This window comes from Sarcophilus harrisii, chromosome 6 (genome assembly GCF_902635505.1).
Source record: "Sarcophilus harrisii chromosome 6, mSarHar1.11, whole genome shotgun sequence".
Taxonomy (NCBI): domain Eukaryota; kingdom Metazoa; phylum Chordata; class Mammalia; order Dasyuromorphia; family Dasyuridae; genus Sarcophilus; species Sarcophilus harrisii.
In genome coordinates this window covers 196509628-196535577 of record NC_045431.1, presented here as the reverse complement: position 1 = coordinate 196535577, position 25950 = coordinate 196509628, and the positions used below count along the sequence as shown (strand labels likewise).

The 25950-nt window shown below is 36.9% G+C and overlaps 1 protein-coding gene across 3 annotated transcripts in view; it reads left to right on the top strand.

The window, feature by feature from the left end:
- The window catches only part of GTF2H1 (general transcription factor IIH subunit 1), a 46369-nt gene extending 22490 nt beyond the window's left edge, over window positions 1–23879 (top strand). For 2 of the 3 annotated variants that reach the window (XM_031942850.1, XM_031942851.1), the window contains exons 8-15: window positions 572–702; window positions 812–899; window positions 1185–1273; window positions 1685–1802; window positions 3568–3658; window positions 4041–4156; window positions 6558–6650; window positions 7747–8924. In XM_031942850.1, coding sequence (XP_031798710.1) covers window positions 572–702; window positions 812–899; window positions 1185–1273; window positions 1685–1802; window positions 3568–3658; window positions 4041–4156; window positions 6558–6650; window positions 7747–7833 — 813 coding nt within the window. In that variant the 3' untranslated portion in view covers window positions 7834–8924. Of the gene's footprint in view, window positions 1–571; window positions 703–811; window positions 900–1184; window positions 1274–1684; window positions 1803–3567; window positions 3659–4040; window positions 4157–6557; window positions 6651–7746; window positions 8925–23715 lie in introns of those variants that run through there. The other variant, XM_031942852.1, reaches the window with a different exon arrangement.
- Window positions 23880–25950: the final 2071 nt, after the last annotated feature.

Genomic DNA, 25950 nt, shown 5'->3' with positions numbered 1-25950 from the left:
CTCGTGCCAGCCTTCTATCTATTTCTAGCTTTCTACTGAATTGACAATTTTCTCATTATGCATTAGTCAGTATTCAATAGTCTTTTCAGTTAATGCTTACTAATAATTCAGTTATTATTAATGGATGAAGGGTGCTGTATAAATTTTTAGACATTAAAAAGAATTCTGATTTTCAACCCTAAAATTATGGTACTCCTTTCTTCTAGATTAGGAGAGGAGGGGAAAGGGAACTATCATGATTTGGTTTTGTTTCTACATATTTTATAGGAATGTAGTATTTGGTCTCTTATCCTTAATTCTTCTCCCTTCCTGATTCCAGCCCATCTCTTTAGTTAATGGATTTTATTTCATGTCTTAAGTGCAAAGTCTTCCGTAGGTGAAAAGGCTGAACAATTTAATGATGAGGGGGAGAGGGCAAAATAGTTTTAAGAATCAGTTATTCAACAGTGTTCTTTTAAACAAGTGTGTTCTCCCAAAGATTAGCTATGATAGCTGATCAGAAGGAGCCTAATTTGAGAATATGGAGGAAAAAACCCTGTATTTATTTATAACTTCTTATTGTTCTTTACAGGGCTATGGGGTTTCCCCTGTGCCATCTACTTCCAACTCTTCAAAATCCATAAAGGAGAATAGCAATGCTGCAATCATCAAAAGATTTAACCATCATAGTGCTATGGTCCTGGCAGCAGGTCTCAGGAAACAGTTAAGTTTTAATGCATAAGAAGAGTTATAGTTGGAATCTTGAAGTTATTTCCATTTTTTCTCTTATCCTGTGCATTTTAATATGTTTATATCTTTTTCCCTCTTTAAGTGAAGCACAAAATGATCACAACAATGAAAACAGCAGCACAGATGGGAACTCTCGGGATTCGGACTTTTTTCAACCACCAGTCAAAAGGGTAAGGTATGAGACTGTTGCTTGGAAGCAGATTCAGTCTTCCTTTAATCCCTCTTTTTATTCAGTACACTTTCCCTTCTTCCTTGATACCCATAAATTTTTAGCTGAAAGGGACAAGTTCCACAATCTCATTTTATTGAAGAAAAAACTAAAAACCACGAGGGTTATCAAATGTACAAGGTCACAAATCCTGGAGTAAACATAAAGACAAAAAACAAAGATTGGAAAATAACCTAATAATTCTATGAATAGAATTTCTTTCACAAAAGTTTATAAATCATTCCAGGTGAAGTTACAAGAATCCATTGAATATGAAGACTTGGGAAAAAATAATAGCATAAAAACAATTGCACTAAGCTTGAAGAAGTCAGATAGGTGAGTTCATTTTCCAGTTGAAATACATGTCATATAAGTGTGAATGTTTTGTTAATCAGTTATATGCAGAATGATTCCACCCTGAATTCTTTCTAGAATGATGTCCATATTTTGGCCAGTTACTATTATTGATGAAGTTACTGTTTTTAGCAGAAATTCCCTTGCACAGTTTTACATCTTAACTGAAAAGATTAACCCCAGCTTACGTCTTGTGATCTAAAGGGGCAATGAATTGAGTTCTCTGTCAATTTGTTGCTTTCTTGAATATGCTGTGAAGAATAGAGTAATTGTACTAAAATGCTTCATATTTCTGCAACATCAAGCTTAACCATGTAGTAATTTCTGACAGTTGAAAGGCAAAACCTTTCAAACTGAGCTATATTAACTTTTTCCTCCATCTTCAATCTTCAGGTATTATCATGGCCCAACTCCAATTCAGTCCCTCCAATATGCAACAAGTCAGGATATTATCAATTCTTTTCAGAGTATTAAGCAAGAGATGGAAACTTACACACCCCAACTAACTCAGGTAAGTAACTCCACATGTTAACTATTTGCATTTTTTTTTTTCCTATCTTAACTTAGAAAACTGTCCAACTGGGGATAGATATTGAAGTTTAAAGTATATCATTTCCTATTTGTGTTCTTAGTTTTAGGAGAATCATGAGACCTAAAATGTGAGAACTGAAAGGGACTTTTAGAGATAACTTACTTCAAATCTTTTTTTTTTTTTTTTCACATGTGGAAATTGATAATAGATATTAAGTTAAAAAAAAAAAAAAGGCATTATGGCTGTGCTCATATTCTGTACATATATACATATGTACATACAGATGCATACACATATATAAACATACATATGATCTTAATGGAAAAATTAGACTGAAAATTTCCAAGAGAGGTAGTTATGCTCTGAATATATAGACACAATAGAATATAGATAATTAAGATAGTTTTTAACATTCATTTTTGTAAGATTTTGAGTTCCATATTTTTTCTCCCTTCCTCCTTTATCTCCCTCCTTTGCAAGGCAGTAATCAATCTGATAGAGATTATATAGTACAATCATTTTTAACATTTCCATATTAGTCATGTTGTAAAAAAAAAAAAAATCAGAACTTAAGGGAAAAAAATAAGAAAAAAAGGTGAAAATAGTAAATGATTGCATTTCTATTGAATTAGTTGCTCTTTTTAGCTGCCCTCAAAAGAACAAAATTGTTAATCTGTTTGCTTAGTCTTTCTCATTCTCTGTTGCTCATTCTACTTTACCAGAAACAAAATTTAAAGTAATTGGGCAAAATAATTTCACTTATTCCACAAGAAGGGCCCCATTTAAATAGCTAGGATTCTCCTAACTCCTTAGTGACTACTCTAGTGTTTTAGACATTCTCCTTCTAGTCTTAGAATAAGGAAGTGGTGCTCATCCTTGAACACTGGAGAAGCATGGAGACTCTTTAGAATATTAGGATATGAAGTGTATCAAGCCTTGAGGTGGATGAATAAATCTTGGCTGCTTTTTCCTGTTCTTCTGAACTGAAAATTTTTACTTTTATTTTTGTTTCACTATGTCTGAACTAAAAATTCTAAAGGATAAGTTTTTTGTTTTATTAAAGTTTTTTATTTTTCAAAACATATGCATAGATAATTCTGCAACATTAACCCTTGCAAAATCTTATATTCCAGTTTTTCCACTCTTCTCCCCTAGATGGCAAGTAGTCCAAAATATGTTAAACATAGTAGAAATATGTTAAATCCAATGTATGCATATATATTTATACAATTATCTTGCTATATAAGAAAACCCAAATCAAATCAGAAAAGAAAATGAAGAAAATAAAATGCCAACAAACAACAACAAAAAGAGTGAGAATGCTATGTTGAGAACCACACTCAGTTCCCACAGTCCTTTCTCTGGGTGTAGATGGCTCTTTTGATCACAAGACCATTGAAACTGATCTGAATCATCTCATTATTGAAAAGAACCACATTCATCAGAATTGATCATCATAAAATCTTGTTGTTGCCTTGTAGAATGATCTCCTGGTTTTTCATTTCACTTAACATCAATTCATATAAGTCTTTCCAGACCTCTCTGAAATCATCCTATTGATTGTTTCTTATAGAACAGTAATATTCCGTAACATTCATATACCATAATTTATTCAACCATTCTCAAACTGATGGTTTCACTCAATTTCCAATTTCTTGCCGCTACCAAAAGGGCTTCCACAAACATTTTTCCACATGTGGGTTCCTTTCCCTCTCAAGGACAAGTTTTGTTTCTTGTTCTCCAGGTTCTTTCAAGTGGTGCTGCAAGTAGTACCATCACAGCCCTTTCCCCTGGAGGAGCACTTATGCAGGGAGGACCACAGCAAGCCATAAACCGTATGTGTGTCACTAGGGGGAAAATGTCTGGCAGTGGAGTGGGAGGGGAAACAACATTTATTTTATAAATGCTCATAAGGCTTTGTTTATTCAAATACAAGCTTTGTATTCATAATCTATTATAATGTTATAACCAGTAACATTTTTTTTTTAATCTGGCCCATGAAGACAGAAGAAAATAAGTAAGGTTAACATGAAATTTTACTTTTATCACTTATTATTATCTCCCAGGGGGAATTTTAAGCTATGGAAGTCTGTTAAGATCTTAAAGGAATGATTCTGCATATTATTAGAATATAAAGAATTTTTTTAGTCTTGTGTATTCTGTATATAGAGCAGACAGGGGACTTGGATTTCAAAAGACCTTAATTTTTTCTTTCAGAGATGGTGCCAAATGACATTCAATCAGAACTTAAACACTTGTATGTGGCTGTAGGGGAGCTGCTGAGGCATTTCTGGTCCTGTTTTCCAGTTAACACACCATTCCTAGAAGAAAAGGTGAGGACAGAGGAATTCTATTCAACTGGTGCACCATGGCTTAGGAAGTGATGATTCTGAATCAGAAATATATTCTTAATGGGATGAATTTAAAATTTTACCTTAATTCAACCTTGCAGGTTCTGAGCCCCTCTTCTATTTAAGATGTGTTGATCTAGGACCCAAAATCCCATCGACGCAATTATTTAAATCCAGAGGGGTACCAGTAACTATAAACATCAGTCAGAATAATAAGGTAACTTAGTTTTAAAGATACAGTGACCGAATTCACCAGTATGATACCTTCAGCATACTTTGGGGAAGAGAAAATGAATCTCCAGGGGTAAAGAGACACCAGGAAACAGTTCCCCCCAAAGTTCAGTGCTTCAGATGGATTTAACATACAGTCATTAAACATCTGTTAATATTGACCATTTATTGGATGGATACAAAGTGTAGAAGACTCTTGGCCCCCTCTCCTATGGAGCTTGCTCAGAGTGGTAAAAGGGGAAAGAAAGCAAAAGGCTTCAACAAGAGGAGAGGATCCATCAGCTAGGAAGAGAAGGTTAGTTAAGAAAAACCTTGCAGGTCACTGTAGTTCTTTGTGCAACTTTTGCTCAAAAGACAGGTGTGATATCAGCTTGTATTGGCATTCAGACTAGGCAGGAATCTGCTCCTTGGTAGTCAGAAAAAGAGATTATTCCTTCCTTTATAAGATCTATATTCGGTGCCTGCTAGAAGGTGTTATAAGTGATAGACACTGGGGATACATAGACAAAGTTGATACCATCTCAAGGAGCTGTATTCTATAAGGAAATGTGAAAGAAATGGGTAGACACTAGTACCTGGAAGAGGAGATAGGGGATCTCGTGGAGAAAAGAGATGGTATCTGAGGAGAACCTTAGACGGAGCTCGTCATTTTACAAGTTGGGAGCTAGGGGCCTGCCCCAGGCATCAGCAGATAGAAGGTCAGTACAGCAGCCAGTGAGTCTGGTTTGTAGCTTAGTGTGCAAAGGAACAAAATGTGCCATAAAACCTGGGAATGTCATAAGGTGGAACCAGATTTATGAGAGGCTTTAATGCAAAATAGGTTTGTTGTGACCTAAGGGCAAAAGGAACCTGTAATACTTCTTAAATGGAAGAACTCCCCCACAGCCCTTTGCTTTAGTCAGCAGAGACAGGAAAATCAGTTATCCAAAAACAGCTGACCTGAGTGTGACATATAATTGGCTAGGAGGTACCAAATAACCAAATAGGAAAGAAAAAACCTAGGGATCTCACTACTCAACTTTAGCAATAAGAATTTTGAGGTGATCAACACAGAATGTACTCTAAGGTACGGGGGTGGGTGGAGATGACTAGTGAGTAACAAAAGATTTGCACCAAGTGCAGGCTGGCTATCCTATCTACATAGAATGGTAGAAGGGCTAGAGGAATTCAGTTTAGCAGGAAAATGAAATGTTATGGGGAGGGTGGGGGGAAATGGGGAAAGTATTTCAAGGAGTAGCCTAAGAGATAATGAGAGAAGGGAGGCTTAATCTGTCAGGAGATTAGAAGATGGGAAAACGTAACAATAAAAGTAAGGGGATAGAACTGCAAAATGCTTAGGTGCCTTGATCTGTGTTTGTCTTGGTTTCCTCATCCATAAAATTAGGATAATAGCACCTACCTCTCTGGATAATTTTGAGGATTTAAATGAAGTACAAAGTAAGCACTATAAATATTGGCTATTATTTAATTGTAATTCTTTTTGAGAACCTCAGTTGGGGGAACCAGTACCAATTAGGAGATTGGAGAAGGGGTAGCATTTGAATTGTCCTTTAAAATGGAAAACAGTATATAAAGTCAGCTCTGAAAACAAACCATAGAATTTTCCAAGTAAAGAAAATTCAGCATGTGACTACTGTAGGTTGTTTTGTAGTGCTTTGTGTTTTTGTTATTTTGGTTTGGTTTTTTGTACTTGATAGGGGACAATTTTGACCCAGAAATTTTATCACTATAGAAAATTCCCAGGGTAGAAACTGCATCATCTGTAGCACATAGTCTTAGAGTCATTTTAGACATTGAAAAGCATATTATTTATATGGATTTTCTTTTTTCCCCTAAAACAAAGCTTCTTCATTTATTCTATGAACATTTTACCATCAGATACCTATTTGTGCCAGCTGATGTGCTGGGAATACAAGTCAAAAGAAAACCATTTCTACAGGAGGTCATATTTTATTGGGGGAAACATGAAGGCAAAACAGACAAAGTCACAAGAAGGTCATTTCAGGTGTGGGGAGGAACATCGCCATGGTTCTGGATTGGGGATGTGTCAGAGGCAAGGCTTGACCCAGGTCTTTTCTGATGAAAAGGCCAACTATAGCCTCTGACCTCATGCAACACTACCTCTCATTATGTCTCTACTCATCTTTTTCAGGTAGTGAGGATGAAGAGTAATTTGGAACGATTCCAAGCTACTAAGCTCTGCCCATTCCAAGAAAAAATTCGGAGACAGTATTTAAGCACAAATGTAAGAAAACAGTTGGTTTTTAGCATCATTTTCTGTGTCCAGTAAAATACCTAGATTGTATTTGATTTTATATTAATAAGTAGACATTTTGGTTTCTTTTTTAGTTAGCCAAGTTTATTTACCATATAAACATAATGGGTTGAGAATTATAGATGGTAAAGCTTTCTTTAAAGTGTTTCCCCAAAAGACAAAACAAATGGTCTAAGAAACTGAGCAAGGTAAGATTGTGTAAACAGTTCATCACAAGAGAGACTTCACAATACATCTTTCTATAAACAGGTGGTTTCTGATGCTAACAGCAAATAAAGTTTTTTTATCCAAAAAGAAAAATCATTTTCATTCCCTTTAATCTGATAAGTATTATCCTGTCTCTTTGAAACAGAGTTTCTTCCAAAAAGTTGCTGCTTCTTAATCAGAAAAGTTTTTGACCCCTTAAAATTAAATATGATGTAGAACTCTTCTTAACTTATGAGCAGCAAAAGTGGAAAACCATCAGCTTCCAGAGTTGACTGAAATAAATCCTGTCACTTCATGATAGGCATTACAAGCCAGACATCTAAGTGATTTCTTTTGTCAGCCTGTCCCTTTGCATGCATTTGGTGTGGAGCCAGTTACTGACATACTAGAAGACTGTCGCCTCTTACCCATAAAGACATGAGATATTGTGACACACAAACACACACACAGAATTTCTGGCCAACTCTTAGGACCATAGTGCCCCATACCCTCCCGTAAGTAAATAAATCAAGCCTTGGGTCAAGTAATTCAGAGATAAACCTACTAGGTTTCAGCCCAGAAGCGGAGCAGTCTCCTTCTTAAAGCAGCTACAAACTACAGGATCATGACCCACAGTTATCTTGTATAACTCTAGACACCTTCCGTCCCCCTGCCTAGGCAAGGCACCCAGTCTGGCTCCATCAGCCTAATGTCTGGTGATCCTTCGTGCTTTGTATTGGCTTTATGCTTACACCCAGGATGCTTGGTTGTTCCCCATGTCAGTCAGCAGTCAAGGGTAACGATGAGCATGAGTCGTGGGATGTCAGCAGAAGCACTGCCAACTTCCCTGGTGTGGTCAAAGTCTTTGGCTGTTTTTCAGTTGGTAAGTCACATAGAGGAGATGCTGCAGACGGCCTACAATAAACTGCACACCTGGCAGTCCCGGCGCCTGCTGAAGAAGACGTGAAGGAGCCCTGGGATGCTCTCTGCAGCAATTGTGGGAACACACCCTGAGCAGCTCGCGCATCACCCAGACGATGCTGCAGGGACGTCTGCAGCCACTGGACTTGGGAGCTGACGCTATTGAACTTGCACATTCTGGAGTGAAAGGAGCTGTGGTTAAACTTGAAAACTGGGAGGTAAATTAAGGCAGAACCAAAATGAGCTGAATTGCAAAAAATATATATATTTTAAAAAGACACTGTTTACTGCAGTTACTCAGGAACTGCTTTTGATTTGCATTAAGAGCTGCTTTCAGAAATAAAAAGTAATTTTTAAAAGGGTGAATTAATAAAATCTGAATTTTTTTTTTTGGTCTAACTTTTTTTTTTTTTTTTTTTTTTGTAAGTATATGGCACAGGGTAGAAATTAAATGTTGTTGGGGTTTTTTTTCCTCCACTGGATCCTCACGTTTTATTGGATTCTGTTTGTACTTTACTGAAACAGGTTGAAAAAGGAGTATTTTAAATAAAGCAGAGAGAAGCTGTCGCTCTAACCATCAGGAGACAGTTGTGGTCAGAGGCATCTTCTGCTCTGTGTTTCCTACGGAAATGAGAAGCAATAGAATTGCACTGAGCGCTTATTTGTGGTTTGGGGTCCTGGAATGACACAAGGGGAACAGTTTTGCAGAAAGTCTTGAATTTTTTATGCAAAATTTTTTCAAGAGACAATGGAGCTGCATGTTTTTGTTTGAGTGCACATATGCACTGCTGACATTTTTTTAAGATGGCATGTGCTTTGAGGAAACTGCTTTTTTAAGAGTTTAAAGATCTTACAAGTGAAGAGAACTATAAAAATCATTTACTTATTTTCACTTCTTTAAGAGAAAGTTTTTCTCCAGTCTCTACCTGACAAACTATTTTTGGCGATTCGATAATCATTGCATAGAGTGGAAAGCGTGTGAATGCAAAAAAAAAAAAAAAGTTAGATATGATATTGTATCTGGAATCTGTGCCATATTTTGTTCCTAATAGGATCAACTCACTGTTTATCTAAGACTTAGCTGTCTTGTATTAAAAATTATACAAAAAGTAAACCTGTTTTATACATACTGTTTAACTGGCATATTCTGTGTTTTTTTTTCATTGTGTCTGGTTCTTCCTATCTGGTCGTGCAGTGGGCGGGGCCACTTGTGATTTTGAATTTGAAGCCATGTTGCAATGTCATATGCAGGGCACAAGGGAAAACTATATTCAGTACTTGAACAGGAGAAATAATAGGGAAAAGTCATCAAAACTCCTAAGGGGCCATCAGTGGTAGACCTCTAGGGGATTGCAGTTTTTTTTTGAAGTTCATATGTCTCAACAAATGGTATCCCTGAATTTTCAGTCAACTTCAATATGCCTAACTCAGGAGGCTTAATTGTGGTTCTTTGGAATGTTACCATTAGCACCCTCCAGCAGAGACTAGGTTTTGAATAAGTCAGTTACGTTGCCAAAGAATTGGGTCCTTTATTACCAGACCACAAGAATATCAAATGATCCGAAATTTTTTTTAATAATAGCTTTTTATTTTCAAAATACATGCAAATATAGTTTTTGACATTCACCCTTGCAAAATCCTTATTCTCAAATTTTTTTTCTCTCCCTTCCCCCCACCTCTTCCCCTAGACAGCAAGCAATCCAATCTATGTTAAACATGTACATTCCTTCTATACATATTTCCACCTTTATCATGCTGCACAAGAAAAATCAAAACTTTTTGATCTCCGATCCATAAGTAAAAAAATGAGAGAAAAACAAAAAGCAAGTAAACAACAAAAAAGGTGAAAATGCTATGTTATGATCACATTCAGTCCCCGTGGTCCTCTTTCTGGATACAGATGGCTCTCTCCATCACAAATCTGTTGTAATTGGCCTGAATCACCTCATTGTTGAAGAGAACCACATCCATTACACTTGATCATCGTATGATCTTGCTGTTGCCATGTACAATAATCTTCTGGTTCTTATTTCACTCAGCATCAGTTCATGTAAGTCTCTCCAGGCCTCTCCAAAATCATCCTCCTGGTCATTTCTTACAGAATAATAATACTCCATAGCACTCATATACCATGTCTTATTCAGCCATTCTCCAATTGATGGGCACCCACTCAGTTTTCAGTTTCTTTCCACTACATAAAGGACTGCCACAAACATTTTTGCACATGTGGGTCCTTTTCCCTTTTTTATGACCTTTTTGGGATACAGACCCAGTAGGGACACTGCTATGATCCAAAATTGCTTCAACCCAGAATTTGCCTTCATACTACTCTCAGGCTGACTAAGGTTGATTTTTGTTCTAAGTTTAGCCTTTTTATAAGTTTCTGCTATATTTGATATTTATACAAAGAGAATGAAAGACAGATTTTGCCCTTAAGGCAATCACCAGGTGTTTCTGGATGTGGAGTGTAAGCTCCTAGGGGACACAAGCAAAAAATGTAATGACACTGGAACTGAAAGAGCAAGAAAAGGACAAGAGGCATGGGCATGGTTGGGGTGTATTTTCTAGCCCATTATTGTTCAAGGCTAGTAATTTACCCTTATTGATATAACCATCCCTTTTGTGTAATTGACTTCCACCCCACTACCAGAGAGTATAATATTAAGCTTTCACTGAGAAGTTTAGTATTTAGATTTTTAATCTGATATTTTCATCCACATAAAAACAAAAATTTTTTTAAACATCAATTTTACATAATTCAGTATGTTTCACATTGTTACATTGAATTAATTGAGCATTTATTAGGAGTTTATGGACTGGGCACTCTATAGTAACTGGAGAGACAACAGCAAAGGCTTTCCTTACTTCAATAAACTTAATTTTAGCAACAGCCATTTTGGCTGTGGACATATATAGGTATAGTCATAGCAACCTCAGAGAAGGCATAAGAAGCTAGAAATACCAGAGGTCTTTCACAAAAAGGTGGAGCTTAAACTGAGTCTCAGATGTGAAGTGCAATGTATTTTCCATGAATGAGAGATTGCATATTATCTGCAAAATATAGCAAATTGTACTGTATGGTTAAAGAGTTGGAAAGATATAGAGAAATAATGGGTAGGGAAAGTGTAAAGGTAAAAAGAATCCAGGCTCTAAAGACATTAGAATTACACATAGGGGCTTATATTTGATACTAGAAAGGTTAGGGAACCACTGGAAGGAAGATAGACTAGTGCTTTAGAGTAGAGCATGGATGTGAATGGGGAGAGACATGAATAAGTGAATTCAATTATAAGATCATATTCAGATCATTAATGCTTCCTCTGTCAAGAAATAGGTAATACATACTCCTCTCATGTGTCGGTTCTCTGGAATCGTGTCAGAAGGTGTCAATTGAGCGATGTCCTTTTTTTCTAGGGAAAGATAAATTAGACAGTCCCCGTGCTTGAGTTTACACCATAATAGGAAAAGTGGCATCATTAATTCATTTTGGGTTTTTTTAAATTTCAATTGCATTATATTTTTCCAAATATGCATAAAGATAGTTTTCAGCATTCATTTTTGTAAGATTTTTGTGTTCCAAATTTTTCTCCTTACCTCTCTCCTCCCCAAGACATCAAGCAATCTGATTTAGGTTGAATATGTACAATCCTTTTGAACAGAATTCTATATTTGTCATGTTTTGCAAGAAAAATCCAGCCAAAAGGGGGAAAAAAACACAAGGGGGTAGAGGGGGAAGGTGGAAACACTCATCTTTAATCCTCATTGTCTCTATAGTTCTCTCTCTAGATGTGATTGGCATTTTCCATCCCAATTCTATTGGAATTGCCTTTGAATCACTGCATTATTGAGAAGAGCCAAGTCCATCACAGTTGATCACCATGTTGATCTTATTCCTATGACACTATTAATTGCAATATAATTTCACTTAAGTCTTAATTCCTCCCCAAGAAATAGGAGGAACTATGGCTCTTATAGACAGAAGATTCGTGCCATTGTAAACTATAATAGGGTTTTTTAATTGGCACATCTGGATATGGATCTAAATTCAGCTGAAGACCATTTTCCTGCGCAAAACCTCATTACCGCATGAGGAAGGCTAGTCTGTCGGAAGTGTAAGTAATAGGCTATGTGGAAAGCATTAAGTGGAAAACAATATGAGGAAGATCACTTCTAGCTTCAAAATGCCCAATGTTAAAATGGGTGGTAATTAAGTTAAAATAGCCTAACATTTCCCCTTAGCAAAATGCTGATTGTTTCCAGTAGCTAAGCACTAGAGGGCGCAAGTAGACCAGGGGCTGATTATTCGAGAAAGGGAAGGAGTCAATGTAGACAAGGGGCACACACCTGTTGATTTCTTTCTTGATGCTATTGATGACTACCTAAATCATTTGGATTTCATGCTATTTTAAGGAAATTTTTGCCTTGGTCAGAACACATCTGATGTATTGGATATATTTCTAGATTTCATATTTAAGGATAAATATTAATAAGCAGTTAGAATCAATGACCAGAAAAGTGTGGACTCAAAACTGCAACATTCTAGACTTAAAGCTGGAAGAAATCTTAATTAAATCTTAAGAAGCCATCAAGTGGTATTTCCTCATTTTTACAGCCAAAGAAACTGAGACACAAGAGTTGAGTGTTTGTCCAGAGTCACAAAAATTAACCTAGCTAGACCAGCCAGATGCAAGCTCAAATCTTAAGGAGTTCTAAGTCTGACATTAGTCACTAAACAACCTGCCTGCTTTATGTCATGGGAAGATGGATTGAAGGCCAAATACTTTGTGGAGGAAGAAATCTCAAATTAACAGTAACCCTAAGAAAAAATATTCCATATCATTAATATTTAGAGAAACACATATCAAAGCAATTTTGAGATTCTACTTCCTATCATTAGATTGCCAAAAGTGACAACAGAAAATGGTTTGGTGGAAAATGACACATTAATTGATTATTGATTGAGCTGTGGATTGGTCCAGCCATCCTGGAAAGTACTATGCCCAAAAGTTACTGGACTGCCTTATGATCCAGCTGTAACACTGCTAGACCTAGTAGAGCTAAACCACCCCTTAGAGCTCAGAGAAAGAGGAAATGGATCCATATATACAAAAATAAGCTATTTTCAAGTAGCCAAAAAATGTAAACTAAGAGATCCCCCCAATAAATGGTTTAACAAATTGCAATACAACAAGTTCATATAAAGGAACATGAAATAATGAATACTTATGGACTCTGATACATAGTTAATAGAGCAGAAATAGAACAATTCATATGACAAAACAAAGACTTCAAGACTAATTCAATATATCAATAAGTAGAAGGAAAAGCAAGTTTACTTGTAGGTAGCCTTATGAGAAACCTAAATAGGGAAAACCATTCCAAATGCATTTAAGTGTAAAACTGGAAGAAACAGATAATGGGAGTGGGGGAGGGGAATATTGTCCTTACAGCATTTTTGTGCCCTTATAATAAGTTTAGTCATCAAACTTTCTACATGTTAATCACAGCAGTGACTAGTCAACAGGAATTTGGAGCTTTCCACAAGTTAACCATCAAGTGCAAAAGGATGCAGATGGGATTTTCTTTTAGACAGCAGCTTCCAGGGTACAAAGGGCAAGATTAGGGGAGGGGCAGTGAAGCAAGTCTCTGTCCCTCTCTTAACACAGGTTAATAAAGGCTTAAATAGCAAACTAAACCTACATAGTATAAATCTTATCAGTTATAATCAACAAAACATGAATATTATCAATGCTTAGTCAAAGTTGTCTTATCCTAATGGCATTAACATATCAAAAACTACTTAAACTTAATCCTAATTCACTTATAATATCACTAATATTAAATTACAATGAACTGAATAGTACTCAAATTGAGCTAGGTGGACCAATTCTCCCAAAATGATGTAAGGATTAATTAAATTTGAAAATCTTAACAGCATAGTACAATAAATAAGACTATAGAATTCATAAGAACACTAAATTTAAATCCTAACCCTTAAACACATAACTTTTGTTTAACTTTAAAATGGAAAGCAATATTGCTTTAATTACATGCCTTAGAAGTCTATTGTGAGGAAAATTCCTTGAACATTTTTAAGAACTTTAAAAATATTATACCATTAATATTTCAGGGATTTATAATTTCATCTCTGAGTAATCCAGTCACTAATTCAAAGCTTAATATCTTGGTAAGCAAGCTATGACTGAAAATTGCCCACCAATCAACTCATGACAAACCTTTCTGATCTTCATTAATCTGGACCTCAGACAACAGACGACACCCCCTCACAAAGGTCATATTTTAAACTTTTCCAACTTGAAAGGACCTGCTGGAGTTTAGGTCTCACTGGAATAACTTTCAAGAGACTGGATCATAAGTGTATGGAGACATTCAAGTAGAACTGTTCCCCTTGGAGTCAGCTTCTGACTTTGTATATTAATTTTTTTTAATAATAGCTTTTATTTTTAAAACATGCAAACATGATAATTGTGGCAATATATATAGAAGAATGGCACATGTTTAACATAGATTATCTGGCATCTAGGGGAGAAGGGAAGGGGAAGGGAGGAATAAAACATTTGGAATACAAGGCTTTGCAAAGGTGAGTGCTAAAAATGCATTTTTTTAGCTTTTTATTTTCAAAATATATTCATAATTTTCATCTGACAAAATTGTGTATTTCAATACGATTTCCCAATGGCCATCTCATTCTGGAATTTCCCTTAGCACCTGGAGACTTTTCATCCTGAAACATCACTTCACTGTGTCCATATCTTTCTCACACTGATGAGTTCCTATTGAGGGCTACATTTTGTTTTTGTTTCATTTTGGGGGGTTTGCATTTTGAGGCAACTGGGCCAAGTGATCTGCCCAGGGTCACACAGTTTTTAATGTCCAAGACTGGATTTGAACTCATCCTCCTGATTTAAGGGCCAATGATTTATTTATTGACTGCCATTTAACTGCCCTTGAGGCCTTCATTTTGGAGAAAGGCCTAGGCAGGGCACAACCATCATTCTCTTCTACTTTTGCAGGTACATCATACCTCCATCTTTCTCCACCCAGCACCCATTAGTGCCTGGAACTTTGTAAGAACCTAATAAATACTTAATTGCCTTGCCTTGATAATTAGAATTTATCTATGCTTGGGCTGACTCTAATCTAGATAGTGCAGTGGATTAACATTTCCTAGCTGTGTGTGACCTTGGGCACTTAACCACTATTGCCTCAAAAAAAACAAAACAATATAAAATGTTTCCTGCATCATTCATGACAGGTGATAGCCATTAAGTGCCATTAGGTGATTTAAGTGAGGGAGGACTATGCAAGCCCTCACTTTCCCTCCAGAGCCATGTGGGTCCAATGGCCAGAGATAGATCAGGATGACTGGAGATGACCGTGGATGAAATGGGAGACCTTGGTCTGTGATTAAGGCTAGGTAGCAATCAAGGGTAAGAATCTCACTTAGTCAAAAAAGACAAAACAAAAAAATTAAATCTGAGAGGAAGGTCCTCAAGGTTTCCCCCCAAAGCAGAAATGATTGCAATTTGCATCCAGAGTCAGTCGGACCCAAACAATGACGAAAAATGGCCATTAGGACCACATAAAAGAGCTTTGGATTGATACTATAGGCATAAAACAATTTTATCTGCCCAAAATCCAGCATCTCCCTAAACTTCATTTATACTTTACTTTTGATGGCGTTAAACCTTGCCTTTTTAGACAGGGATGAGCTCACTGGTTGCAACCAAGGCAGGATCAATCACACATACTGGGTCCTTCTTTCCTCCCAATTTTTGGCTATGGCTCCAAACTGACCATTTTTAAAAATACAGACACAAAGTTGTAATTTGTTCCCCACTATCACCCCTCATTTGTGACCATAGCAGCTTCCTTGAAATGTACTGAGAAAGAGCTGCTGGAAGCTCTGTAAATGCTAGCTATCATTACTGTTAATGTTGCTGTTATTGAATTAATTTTGAAAAAATATTGTTCAAAAAGAATCAATATGTGGATATGCTCCTAAACAGCTCTTCATTGGCTATTACCTCTGAACTTTGGTGATAATTAATAATTTGATCTAAAAAATTACTTTTGGGGATACAGGTTACTTGTTCATTGTATGCATCTCACAAAAAAAAAAAATTGTTCAGATTTTGTTATTGTTGTGTCTGTAACCCCAACCCCCATTGGAGATTTTCTTGGCAAAGATACTGCAGTGCATTTCCTTTTCAGTTCATTGTATAGATAAGTAAACTGAGGCAAACAGGGTTAAGCGATTTGTTCAGGATCACAGAGCTAGGAAGTTTCTGGGGCCAGATTTGAATTCAAGAAGAGGAGTCTTCCTAACTCCAGACCTGATACAATATCCACTATGTCACCTTGCTGCCCTTTTGAAAAGATGGGCCAGTGTTTTCCTGGGAAAAGTAGAGTCAATAAAAGAGTTTAGCAATTTCCCAAAGATAATAGAACCCACTAGTTTCTACATATATTTGATACATCCTGGTTGCTTTTTCCATCTTTATTCACTTAGTGACATTTCTAAATAAATTATATATTTACATAAATATATAAATGCCTTGGGGACTTTAGGGTTCACTGTCTTTGATGGACAAAAGAGAAGCTGAAACGATTTGGGCAAATCTTTTCCAATTTTCTTCAATATGTAGTACTATTTTCACTTGTGCTTATCCTTGGGATGGATAACTGTGCTTCTAACTATGCACTTCAATATGATTCTGCTAGCTTCTCATCCAGGAACTTCCCTTATCACCTGTATTCTTACTCCTGAATGTCCTCCTCTCCCCCTTTATCCCATTGGTCAGTTCCCTCTGGGACCTCCATTCACACACACACACACACAGAGAGAGAGAGAGAGAGAGAGAGAGAGTTTAATAGATGTTTTCTGCCTGCTGTTGGATATCTTGTAAGGCTTTCTTTAACCTGTATTGTGTCTTACTTTTTTTTATTAGATGATACTGTTCAAATTTTGCAGACATCTCTGTTTGGCAAATAAGTCAGATAGATGTTTACTTATTTGTGTCTTCCTGGGTTGTTTTGATCCTACAAAATTTTATATTGTTTAAACTTAAAAACAGGTCAAGAACATCCTTATTAAAAACCGAAGAAGGAATTAGACTTTCAGAGACAATTTTTTTCCCAATAAACTAAAAAGCAGAGATGGAAAACCCATTTGACTCTCAATTCAGCAAAATAAAAGTTTCAAAGTTTCCTCTCCAACGAGGTGTTTCCTACATTTATATTGAAATATTATAGTTCCTCCTAGATGTGTCCACAGACACCAGTAATCCCCTGATTACTGGTATCAAGCAATGCATAACAAGGGGATTAGATATATGCTAACCAAAAGTCTTTACCAGCTTCACAGTGTCCTGCACTAAGGCCAAATGATACAGATTCTACACAAATGGTGAAGTCCTCCAGGAGGAGATTGATTGCAAAAAAGCCTCTTCCATACTGTAGACAGTCAAACTTCAGAAACAGTGAAGTGATGCAGTGTGAAAAGGGTGAGTCGTGGAATCAGGAATATCCAAGTTTAAATCCTGCCTCAGACATTAGCAGGATTACCCTAACTATGCTAGAGAAAGGTGGGGGAAAGGAGGGCAAAAAACTTGGAACACAAGGTTTGCAAGAGTGAATGTTGAAAACTATCTTTGCATGTATTTTGAAAATAAAAAGCTATTATTTAAAAGGGGAAAAAAAGGATTACCCTAGATAGGTCATTTTGTTTCCATTAGCCTTAGTTTTTTTCATCTATAAAATAGGCATATCTGATAAATGAAAAGTCAGAGAGACAAAGGTTCTGGTTAATTAATATTTTATTCATTATAGCTGCCAAGTAATAAAATGAGGTCAGTGGCACTCTTAGAAACCAAAGGGAAATCTTGATGGCCTGTTGAAAAATCTAAAAATCCTTGGAAGTGTTTTTCTCAATGAGTAAAACTCAACTCTGATTGGTTGACATGTAATGAAAGAATGAAAATTCTAATAAGAGATTTGTTCATTCTAATAAGGAGCCAGCAAACAATTTTGATTAAGTTACTCTTGTGTAATAGTTTTCTCTAAAATATAATACTCTCTTGTTGGGGTTTTCTTGGAGTCTCTGGAGGCAGCCTTCCTTTCAGTTCAGTAATCACCCCAAATGCATACAGGTATTAAAGTCCAAATCCTTTATTGTCTCCTTCAAAATCTTGTCTCCTTCACTTGGGGCTCAGCTAGTTTTCTGGAGGCTTTCCGGATCTTGGTTTCAGTGTTCTCCACAAGACAGCCTGCCACTACTTCTCTGTCTTCCTTAGTTCTCCCCGACTGACTTCTCTGGCTTCTGAATCTCCAGGACTCCCTTCTCTGGCTTTTGAATTTCCCAGACTTCCAAAAGGTTTGTACTTCAGCCTCCAGCCACAACAAAGATAGATGATGGAATAAATCTGTCTCAGCCTCCGAGAGCTTCTAGTGCGCTTGTCTCTTTTGGCCCTGACAGCTCCTCATATGTTCCACACTGAGTATACACCAATCATTATATCACTAGGAAACCATTATTTATTATAAGATTAAATCAGTGCTAAACTAAATTTAACCACTGTTTCCTCAATTCCACTTACTTAGCACCTTGTTCGAAGTTCTGGCCCATAACACTCTTGGACAAAAAGACATACCTATTCAGACTTCCCAACCTCAGGCAGTCTTCAACAATGATTCTCAAAGTGTAGTCTAGAGAATTGGGGAAGTGGGTCTACAAATTCAAAATAATTATTTCTAATATGGTAAATATATATAAATATAACCCACATAAACAAAGACTCTGGACAGATCCTAAATAATTTTTAATAGTACAAAGGGATACTGAGAAGAAAAAATTGAGAAACACTGGTCTGGACAAAATGATCTACCTACCAGAAAGAGAAAGAGAAGTTGAACACTGGGCCTGACTTGCCTGGATTAAATTCTCTTTACATTTTAATAATAACAAGCTTTCTGAGTTGGGTGGGGCCTCACCCAAGATTGAGAGAATGTTAATTCAGTCTCATTATAGCCCTTGTCCTTCTGGAGCCGCTTTAACCTAATATTCAAATGAGGAAAAAAAAAATAAAAACAAAAAATCCCTGAATCCTCCTCCCCCATATTAACAGTTGATAACAAATAATTGTCTCAGATAATAACAGCATCTACTTCACCGAGGTTTTTGTGATCACAGGTGAAGCACTTTACCAAGTAAAAGCACTGTGTGAATGAGAGCTATTATTGTTACCCTGAACTTAGCTTTTTATCATTGAATTGTAAGGTCTGTGGTGAGAGTAATGTCCCAATTCTGCCCACTCCCTCACAAGGCAAGTCAGGCTAGATTTTCCCTAAAAAGTATTGAAACTATCCCAGATATTTGATTGGTTCAGGTAGTAAAAGTTCATGTGGGTTACCTGGTTTCTGGGATACCTGAGCAAAAATAACCACAAGGAGCTTCATCCCCTGAGACTTCACATGGGCATTTGTAAGTACCCACTGCTATGTGCCAGGCACTATACCAAGCACTGATACAAAGAAAGGCAAAAAAAACGAGCTCTCTGTCTACTGGGAGAGATAATATGCAAACAGCAAGGGGCCAGCGCCAGCTAGCTGGCACAGTGGAAGGAGCTCCAGGCTTGGAATCAAAAAGACCTGAGTTCAGATGCCCGCTTGGAGACTGTATGATACTGAGCAAGGCTCTTGGTCCTGCTTGCCTCAGTTTCCTTGTCTGTAAAAATGAGCTAGAGAAGAAAATGGCAAACCATTCCAGCTTCTTTGCCTAAAAAAAATTAGAATCAGACATGACAAACAAATAGACAAAATATATAAACAAGATATATACAGAATAAATTGGAGAGAATTTCAGAGGTAAGGAACTAATATTATGGAGAATTGGGAAGGTTCTTAATAGAAGGTGGAATTTTAGCTGAATCTTGGGGAACTGGAGTGAAGGTAAGAAGTTGAAACAAGGTAGAACATTGTAGGGGGGGACATTGAAAGCCAGTGAAAAGGCATTTAGGAATGGGGAAATGGCGTATCTTGTAAAAGAACCACATGGAGTCACTGGATCACCAAATAAATGGTGGGAGTAAAGTGTAAAATTATTGAAAAGGTAGGAAGGGGCAGGTCCTTCAGGACCTTAAAAGACAAAGGGAAGATTTTATTTTTGGTTGTAGACATAATAGCCACTGGTATTGATTGAAAAGGTAGAGCAGGGCCAGGGTAGAGAGTGTGAGACCTCAATAAAACCTCATTCCTAGAAATATTAAAACAATGGAAGATGAACAGAAATGGGGAAATCGGAGGAGGCAGGCAACCCCATCTCCAGACTAGTGCAGACTATGAGGTGATGAGGGCTACACTAGGATGGTGGCAATTTCAGGAGAGAAGGGAGTATGTACTAAAAATAGTTTTTACTGAGGTAATTCGAGAAGCCATTGGGAATTATAATTCTTGGACCATAGGATTTGAAAACTGATTGAATGTGGTAAGGGAGGAGTGAAAGAGGGAAGTTGAAGATGATAGTTAGCCTGAGGAACTGAGCAGAGGGTTGATTATAGCCTTCCTTGTATTAGGGAAGTTAGGAGGAGGCTTGTGGAAAGAGATAAGTGCTGTTTTAGGTTTGTTGAGTTTAAGAAGATATCCGGTTCTTGGGGTCTAATATTTAGGGAGATGTAACCCAGGTCTGGAGAGAGAGATATGTATGGCCCCAAGGCAAGTAAGAGTAAGAAAGAACAAATACGAGGGTATTATGCAGAGAAAGCAGGGCCCCAGAGGCCAGGGTGTTTCTAGTCACATTTTAAATTATGTTTACTTTCAAAGTAGCCTAGAAGAATTGAATTTAAGAGACTCAAAATGATTTTTCTCTTCAGTAAAAAAAAGTGCAGAAAAAGACTGACTCTTCCAAGAACTTACTTTCTTTAATATTGTTAAATGGTCTTTAAGTAATTGTCCAGGGCAAATTTATGGAAAAAATCCCAGCTTTGAGAACATTCCTTATGTAAATATTGTTGGAAAAGTATGTGGTTTTTTTTTTTTCCTGCAAATCTTGCCAAGAGATAAGTGAGTACAAGGTCCTAGAAGAGTTTGGTTTTGAATGGCTTTTTAGAAATGGTAATAGAATTAAGCCCTGTAATTGTGTATGGACCCAGTCAGCCAATTGGAGAATGACTAGAGAGACCACCTAGTGAAAGAATGCAAACCAAAGCTGGTCCTTTGAATTTTAGGATTATTTTACTGCTGTGTTAAAAAGAACTGTTTGGGGGCACTTTGGGGTGGGGTTTGTTTTTGCTTTTGTTTTTTTAATATGGCATTTAAGGCACCATTGGGAATTTCATCTCTAGGACTATGTTGTGATTCTTTAATCCTTGGCTCTGGTGTAAGCATTTGAAAGGAAAATATTTGATTCTCTCCTGGAGCCCATAGACTTTCCTGGAATCGGGGATATAAATACAAATCGCCAATAGCAACCTAGATGCTTTGCTGAAAAAAAGAATATTCATCCATCAGTCAATAAATATTTATTAAATGCCTATTATGTTCAAATCTGACTTCAGATACTTGTGAACTTAGGCAAGTCAGTGAAGCCTGTTTGTTTGTCTCAGTTTCCTCATCTGCAAAATTAGCTGGAGAAGGAAATGGCAAACCACTCCAGTGTCTTTGCCAAGAAAATCCAAAGGGGGCAAGAAGAGTGAAAGAGGATTTAAAAGGAACTAACAAAAACAGTGTGCCAGGCACTGTGTTAAGCAGTAATAGTACAAAAAAGAAGCAAAAGACACTTGCAGACTCTCAAGGAGCTTACCAGAAGACAACATACAAACAAATATAAAGAAAGTTATATGTTAATAGGAAATAATTAACCTTGGGAAGGTACTAGAATTAAGGGGGGTTTCACTTTCCTATATAAAGTGGAATTTTAATTGGGACATGAAGCTAATTTTAAAAAGAAACATTTTCATATGAGTTATGTTGTAAAAGAAGAATCAGAAGAAAATGGAAAAACTATTAGAAAGGGGGGAGTGAAAATAATCTGCTTTGACCTGCATTCAGACTCACTAGTTCTTTCCCTGGGTATTAATAGCATTTTCCATCATGAGTCTTTTGGAATTGTCTCAAATCATTGTATTGTTGAGAAGAGCTTTTAGTCATCACACAATGTTCTCCTGATCCTGTTCACTTCTCTCAGCATCAGTTCATGTAAATCTTTCCAGGATTCTCTGAAATTCACTGCTCATTTCTTATAGCATGATATTATTCTATTCCCTTCATATGCCACAATTTGTTCAGCCATTCTCCAATTGATGAGAAGCTCCTCAATTTCGCATTCTTTGTTACCATAAAAAAAGTTGCCAGAAATATTTTTTACATGTGGGTCCTTTTCCCATTTTTATTGATCTCCCTGGGATACAGACCCAGGAATGATATTGCTATATCAAAGGGTATGCAAAGTTTTATAGCCCTCTGGCCATATAGGAGCCAATTTTTTTTTTTTTTTAATTTAATAGCCTTTTATTTACAGGATATATACATGGGTAACTTTACAGCATTAACAATTGCCAAACCTCTTGTTCCAATTTTTCACCTCTTACCTCCCCCACTCTCCCTAAATGGCAGGATGACCAGTAGATGTTAAATATATTAAAATATAACTTAGATACACAATAAGTATACATGACCAAAACATTATTTTGCTGTACAAAAAGAATCAGACTCTGAATTATTGTACAATTAGCTTGTGAAGGAAATCAAAATGCAGGTGTGCATAAATATAGGGATTGGGAATTCAATGTAATGGTTTTTAGTCATCTCCCAGAGTTCTTTTTCTGGGCATAGCTGGTTCAGTTCATTACTGCTCCATTGAAATGATTTGGTTGATCTCGTTGTTGAGGATGGCCTGATCCATCAGAACTGGTCATCATCTAGTATTGTTGTTGAAGTATATAATGATCTAGGAGCCAATTTTAAAAGAGATTCAGCTTCCACTTTCACTCAGAGCTGGGAACTCTTTCTGAGACTCCCTGGGAGGGCTAGTATAGAACCTTCCCCACCCCAGTAAAAATCTGCATATTGCAGAAAAGTTTTCTGGCTTTTCTGTTTTTATTTTGCTCTTGCTTTATGTTTCCTCCCCAGAATCAGTGACAGTAGCAGACCTCATTATTCAATGAGGTGATTCAGGCACTTCCAAAAGTTTTGTGACGGAAAGAGCCATCTGCATCCAAAAAGGGGACTGTGGGGACTGAGGGGACTGAGTATGGATCCCAACACAGTATGTTCACCATTTTTGTTTGTTTGCTTTTTTTCTTTCCCATTTTTTTCCTTTTTGATCTGATTTTTCTTGTGCAGCATGATAAATGTGGAAATATGTATAAAAGAATTGCACATGTTTAATATATATAGGATTAATTACCATCTAATGGAACGGTGGGGCGAAGGGAGGGAGAAGAATTTAGAACACAAGGTTTTGCAAGGGTGCATGTTGAAAATGATCTTTACATATACTTTGAAAATAAAAATCTATTATTATGAAAAATAAAAAGTAGTGGTTGTTGTGCCTTAGGGGCTGGGAGGGCAGTAAAAGCACTGACCAGGGACAGAGATCAAGTTGACCCTAACAGAGAAGGCAATGGGGCTAGACATCACCAATGACAGTAACAGCAGACCCCAGTGACAACAGCAATAACTCAGTAATGGAGTGAGCAGACTTTTAGAGTACAGCAAAGTGGACAGTGACAAGGAAAATAACAAAAGCAGGCCCAGAATGAGTCCTTCAGAATTAATTGGCTCCTGGAAATTGCTCCTGGTAGTAGACACTGAGGTAGGATCACTCTCCTAACTCCTATTCTCTTTGCAAGTTAGGTTTATTTTCCCTTAAAGAGCATTAGTTGAATCAAGCTGTTGATATCATTTTCAGGTCCTCTGAATACAAAGCAGCCACAAGAGCTCCAGAAAAACTCTCTGATACTTGGTTAGCAGATTATGATGGGAACTCAGACAAAGGAATTCCCCTCAGCTGAATCAACTCAAGAGGTTCACAATGTCCATAGTTATTAAACATCTTTTTCCTGCTATAGCTAAGTAAATCTCCTTTTGTTAACTGTTGAAAGATCTCTGAATGTTTTATTTTGTTCCATAATTAAACCTAAATTCCCAAAGTGCTGGTCTGAGTCAGGTCCAGTACAACAAATACCCAGGGAACAATGGCAATGCCTGCGGGGGGAGGAGGGTCTTAGAGGATTAAGGGATAGCAACTATTGGTTTCTGGCAACAAGAAAAATGGGAAAGTATACTTATCCCCTCTGGAAAAATGAGAACAATCCCTCAGAGACCTCCAAAGGGACAAAGATTTGGTATCCTTTATAGGGGTGGAGAAGTCCTGGCTGGGGGGTTACTGCAAGGCTTCTCAAACTTTCTCTAATTGTGACCTCTTTTTGCCTGAAAAAATTTTTACATGGCTCTGGTACTGAAAATAGCTATATACAACCCATTCTCTAATTGATAAATGGTCAAAGGGTATGAACTGACAATTTTCAGATGAAGAAATTGAAACTATTTGTAGTCACATGAAAAGGTGCTCCAAATCACTGTTGATCAGAGAAATGTGAATTAAGACAACTCTGAGGTACCACTATACACCTCTCAGATGGACTAAGATGAAAGAAAAAGATAATGCGGAATGTTGGAGGGGATGCGGGGAAAATTGGGACACTGATGCATTGTTGGTGGAACTGTGAATGAATCTAACCATTCTGGAGAGCGATTTGGAACTCAGTCCAAAGAGCTATCAAACTGTGCATACCCTTTGATCCAGCAGTGTTACTACTGGGCTTATACCCCAAAGAGACCTTAAAGAAGGGAAAGGGCCCTGTATGTGCAAGAATGTTTATGGCAGCCCTCGTTGTAGTGGCCAGAAACTGGAAATTGAGTGGATGCCCATCAGCTGGAGAATGGCTGAATAAATTGTGGTATATGAATGTTATGGAATATTATTGTTCTGTAAGAAATGACCAACAGGATGATTTCAGAAAGGCTTGGAGAGACTTACACGAACTGATGCTGAGTGAAATGAGCAGGACCAGGAGATCAGTATATATATCAACAATGCTGTATGAGGATGTATTCTCATGGACATTGCTTTTCTCAACAATGAGCTGATTCAGACCAGTTCCAGTTGTTCAGTAATGAAAAGAGCCATCTACACCCAGAGAGAGAACTGTGGGAACTGAATGTGGATCACAACATAGTATTCTCACTTCTTTTGTTGTTGTTTGCTTGCATTTTGTTTTCTTTCTCATTTTTTTTCGGTTTGATTTGGTTTTTTCTTGTTTAGGAAGATAATTGTATAAATATGCATACATATATTGGATTTAATATATAATTTTATCATGTTTAACAAATATTGGATTATTTGCCATCTAGGGGAGGAGGTGGAGCAAAGGAGGGGAATTGGAACACAAGGTTTTGCAAGGGTGAATGTTGGAAATTATCCATGCATATGTTTTGAAAAATAAAAAGCTTTAGTTAAATAAAAGAAAATAGGTATACAAATCAAACATTTACTGATAGTAAATCATAATTTTGTAACATCTCTCCATATTCAATTACAAGACAACATATGGAATCACAAACCATAATTTAAAAAGTTAAGGGCTAGGTAAAAATATATGGGTGAGAGTACAGAGCACTTCTTGTTGATCCATGATAAGAATAATTGACTGGGGATTTCCAGGTCAATTTTAACTGGACAGGAAGAACCCTAACACAGTAATGATTTAATGAACTAACAGAGAAGGCTGATAACCCTTCACACCTAATTTAATCACTTAGTACCCCCTTGCCTACTACCTACCATTCTCCAACAAAAGGCTGCCCAAGATAATACAATGTCTTGCAACAGAATTCAATTCTACCTCCCAACCCTTGTCCGACATAGGAAGAGAAAATGGATTTGAGGTCCGTCCCCGAGAGAACCACTAAGATGAAGGAGTCAGAAAGTAAACAATAAGGGGAGAAAAAACAAAAATATATTTATCAAAGGCCCAGGAGGAATAAAAATCATTAAAGATCTTGCGCATAAGCAAATAAACTAAATGAAAAGATATTAATAATGGAAGGAATAAGATAAAACCCTCATCACCTCTCAGCCAGA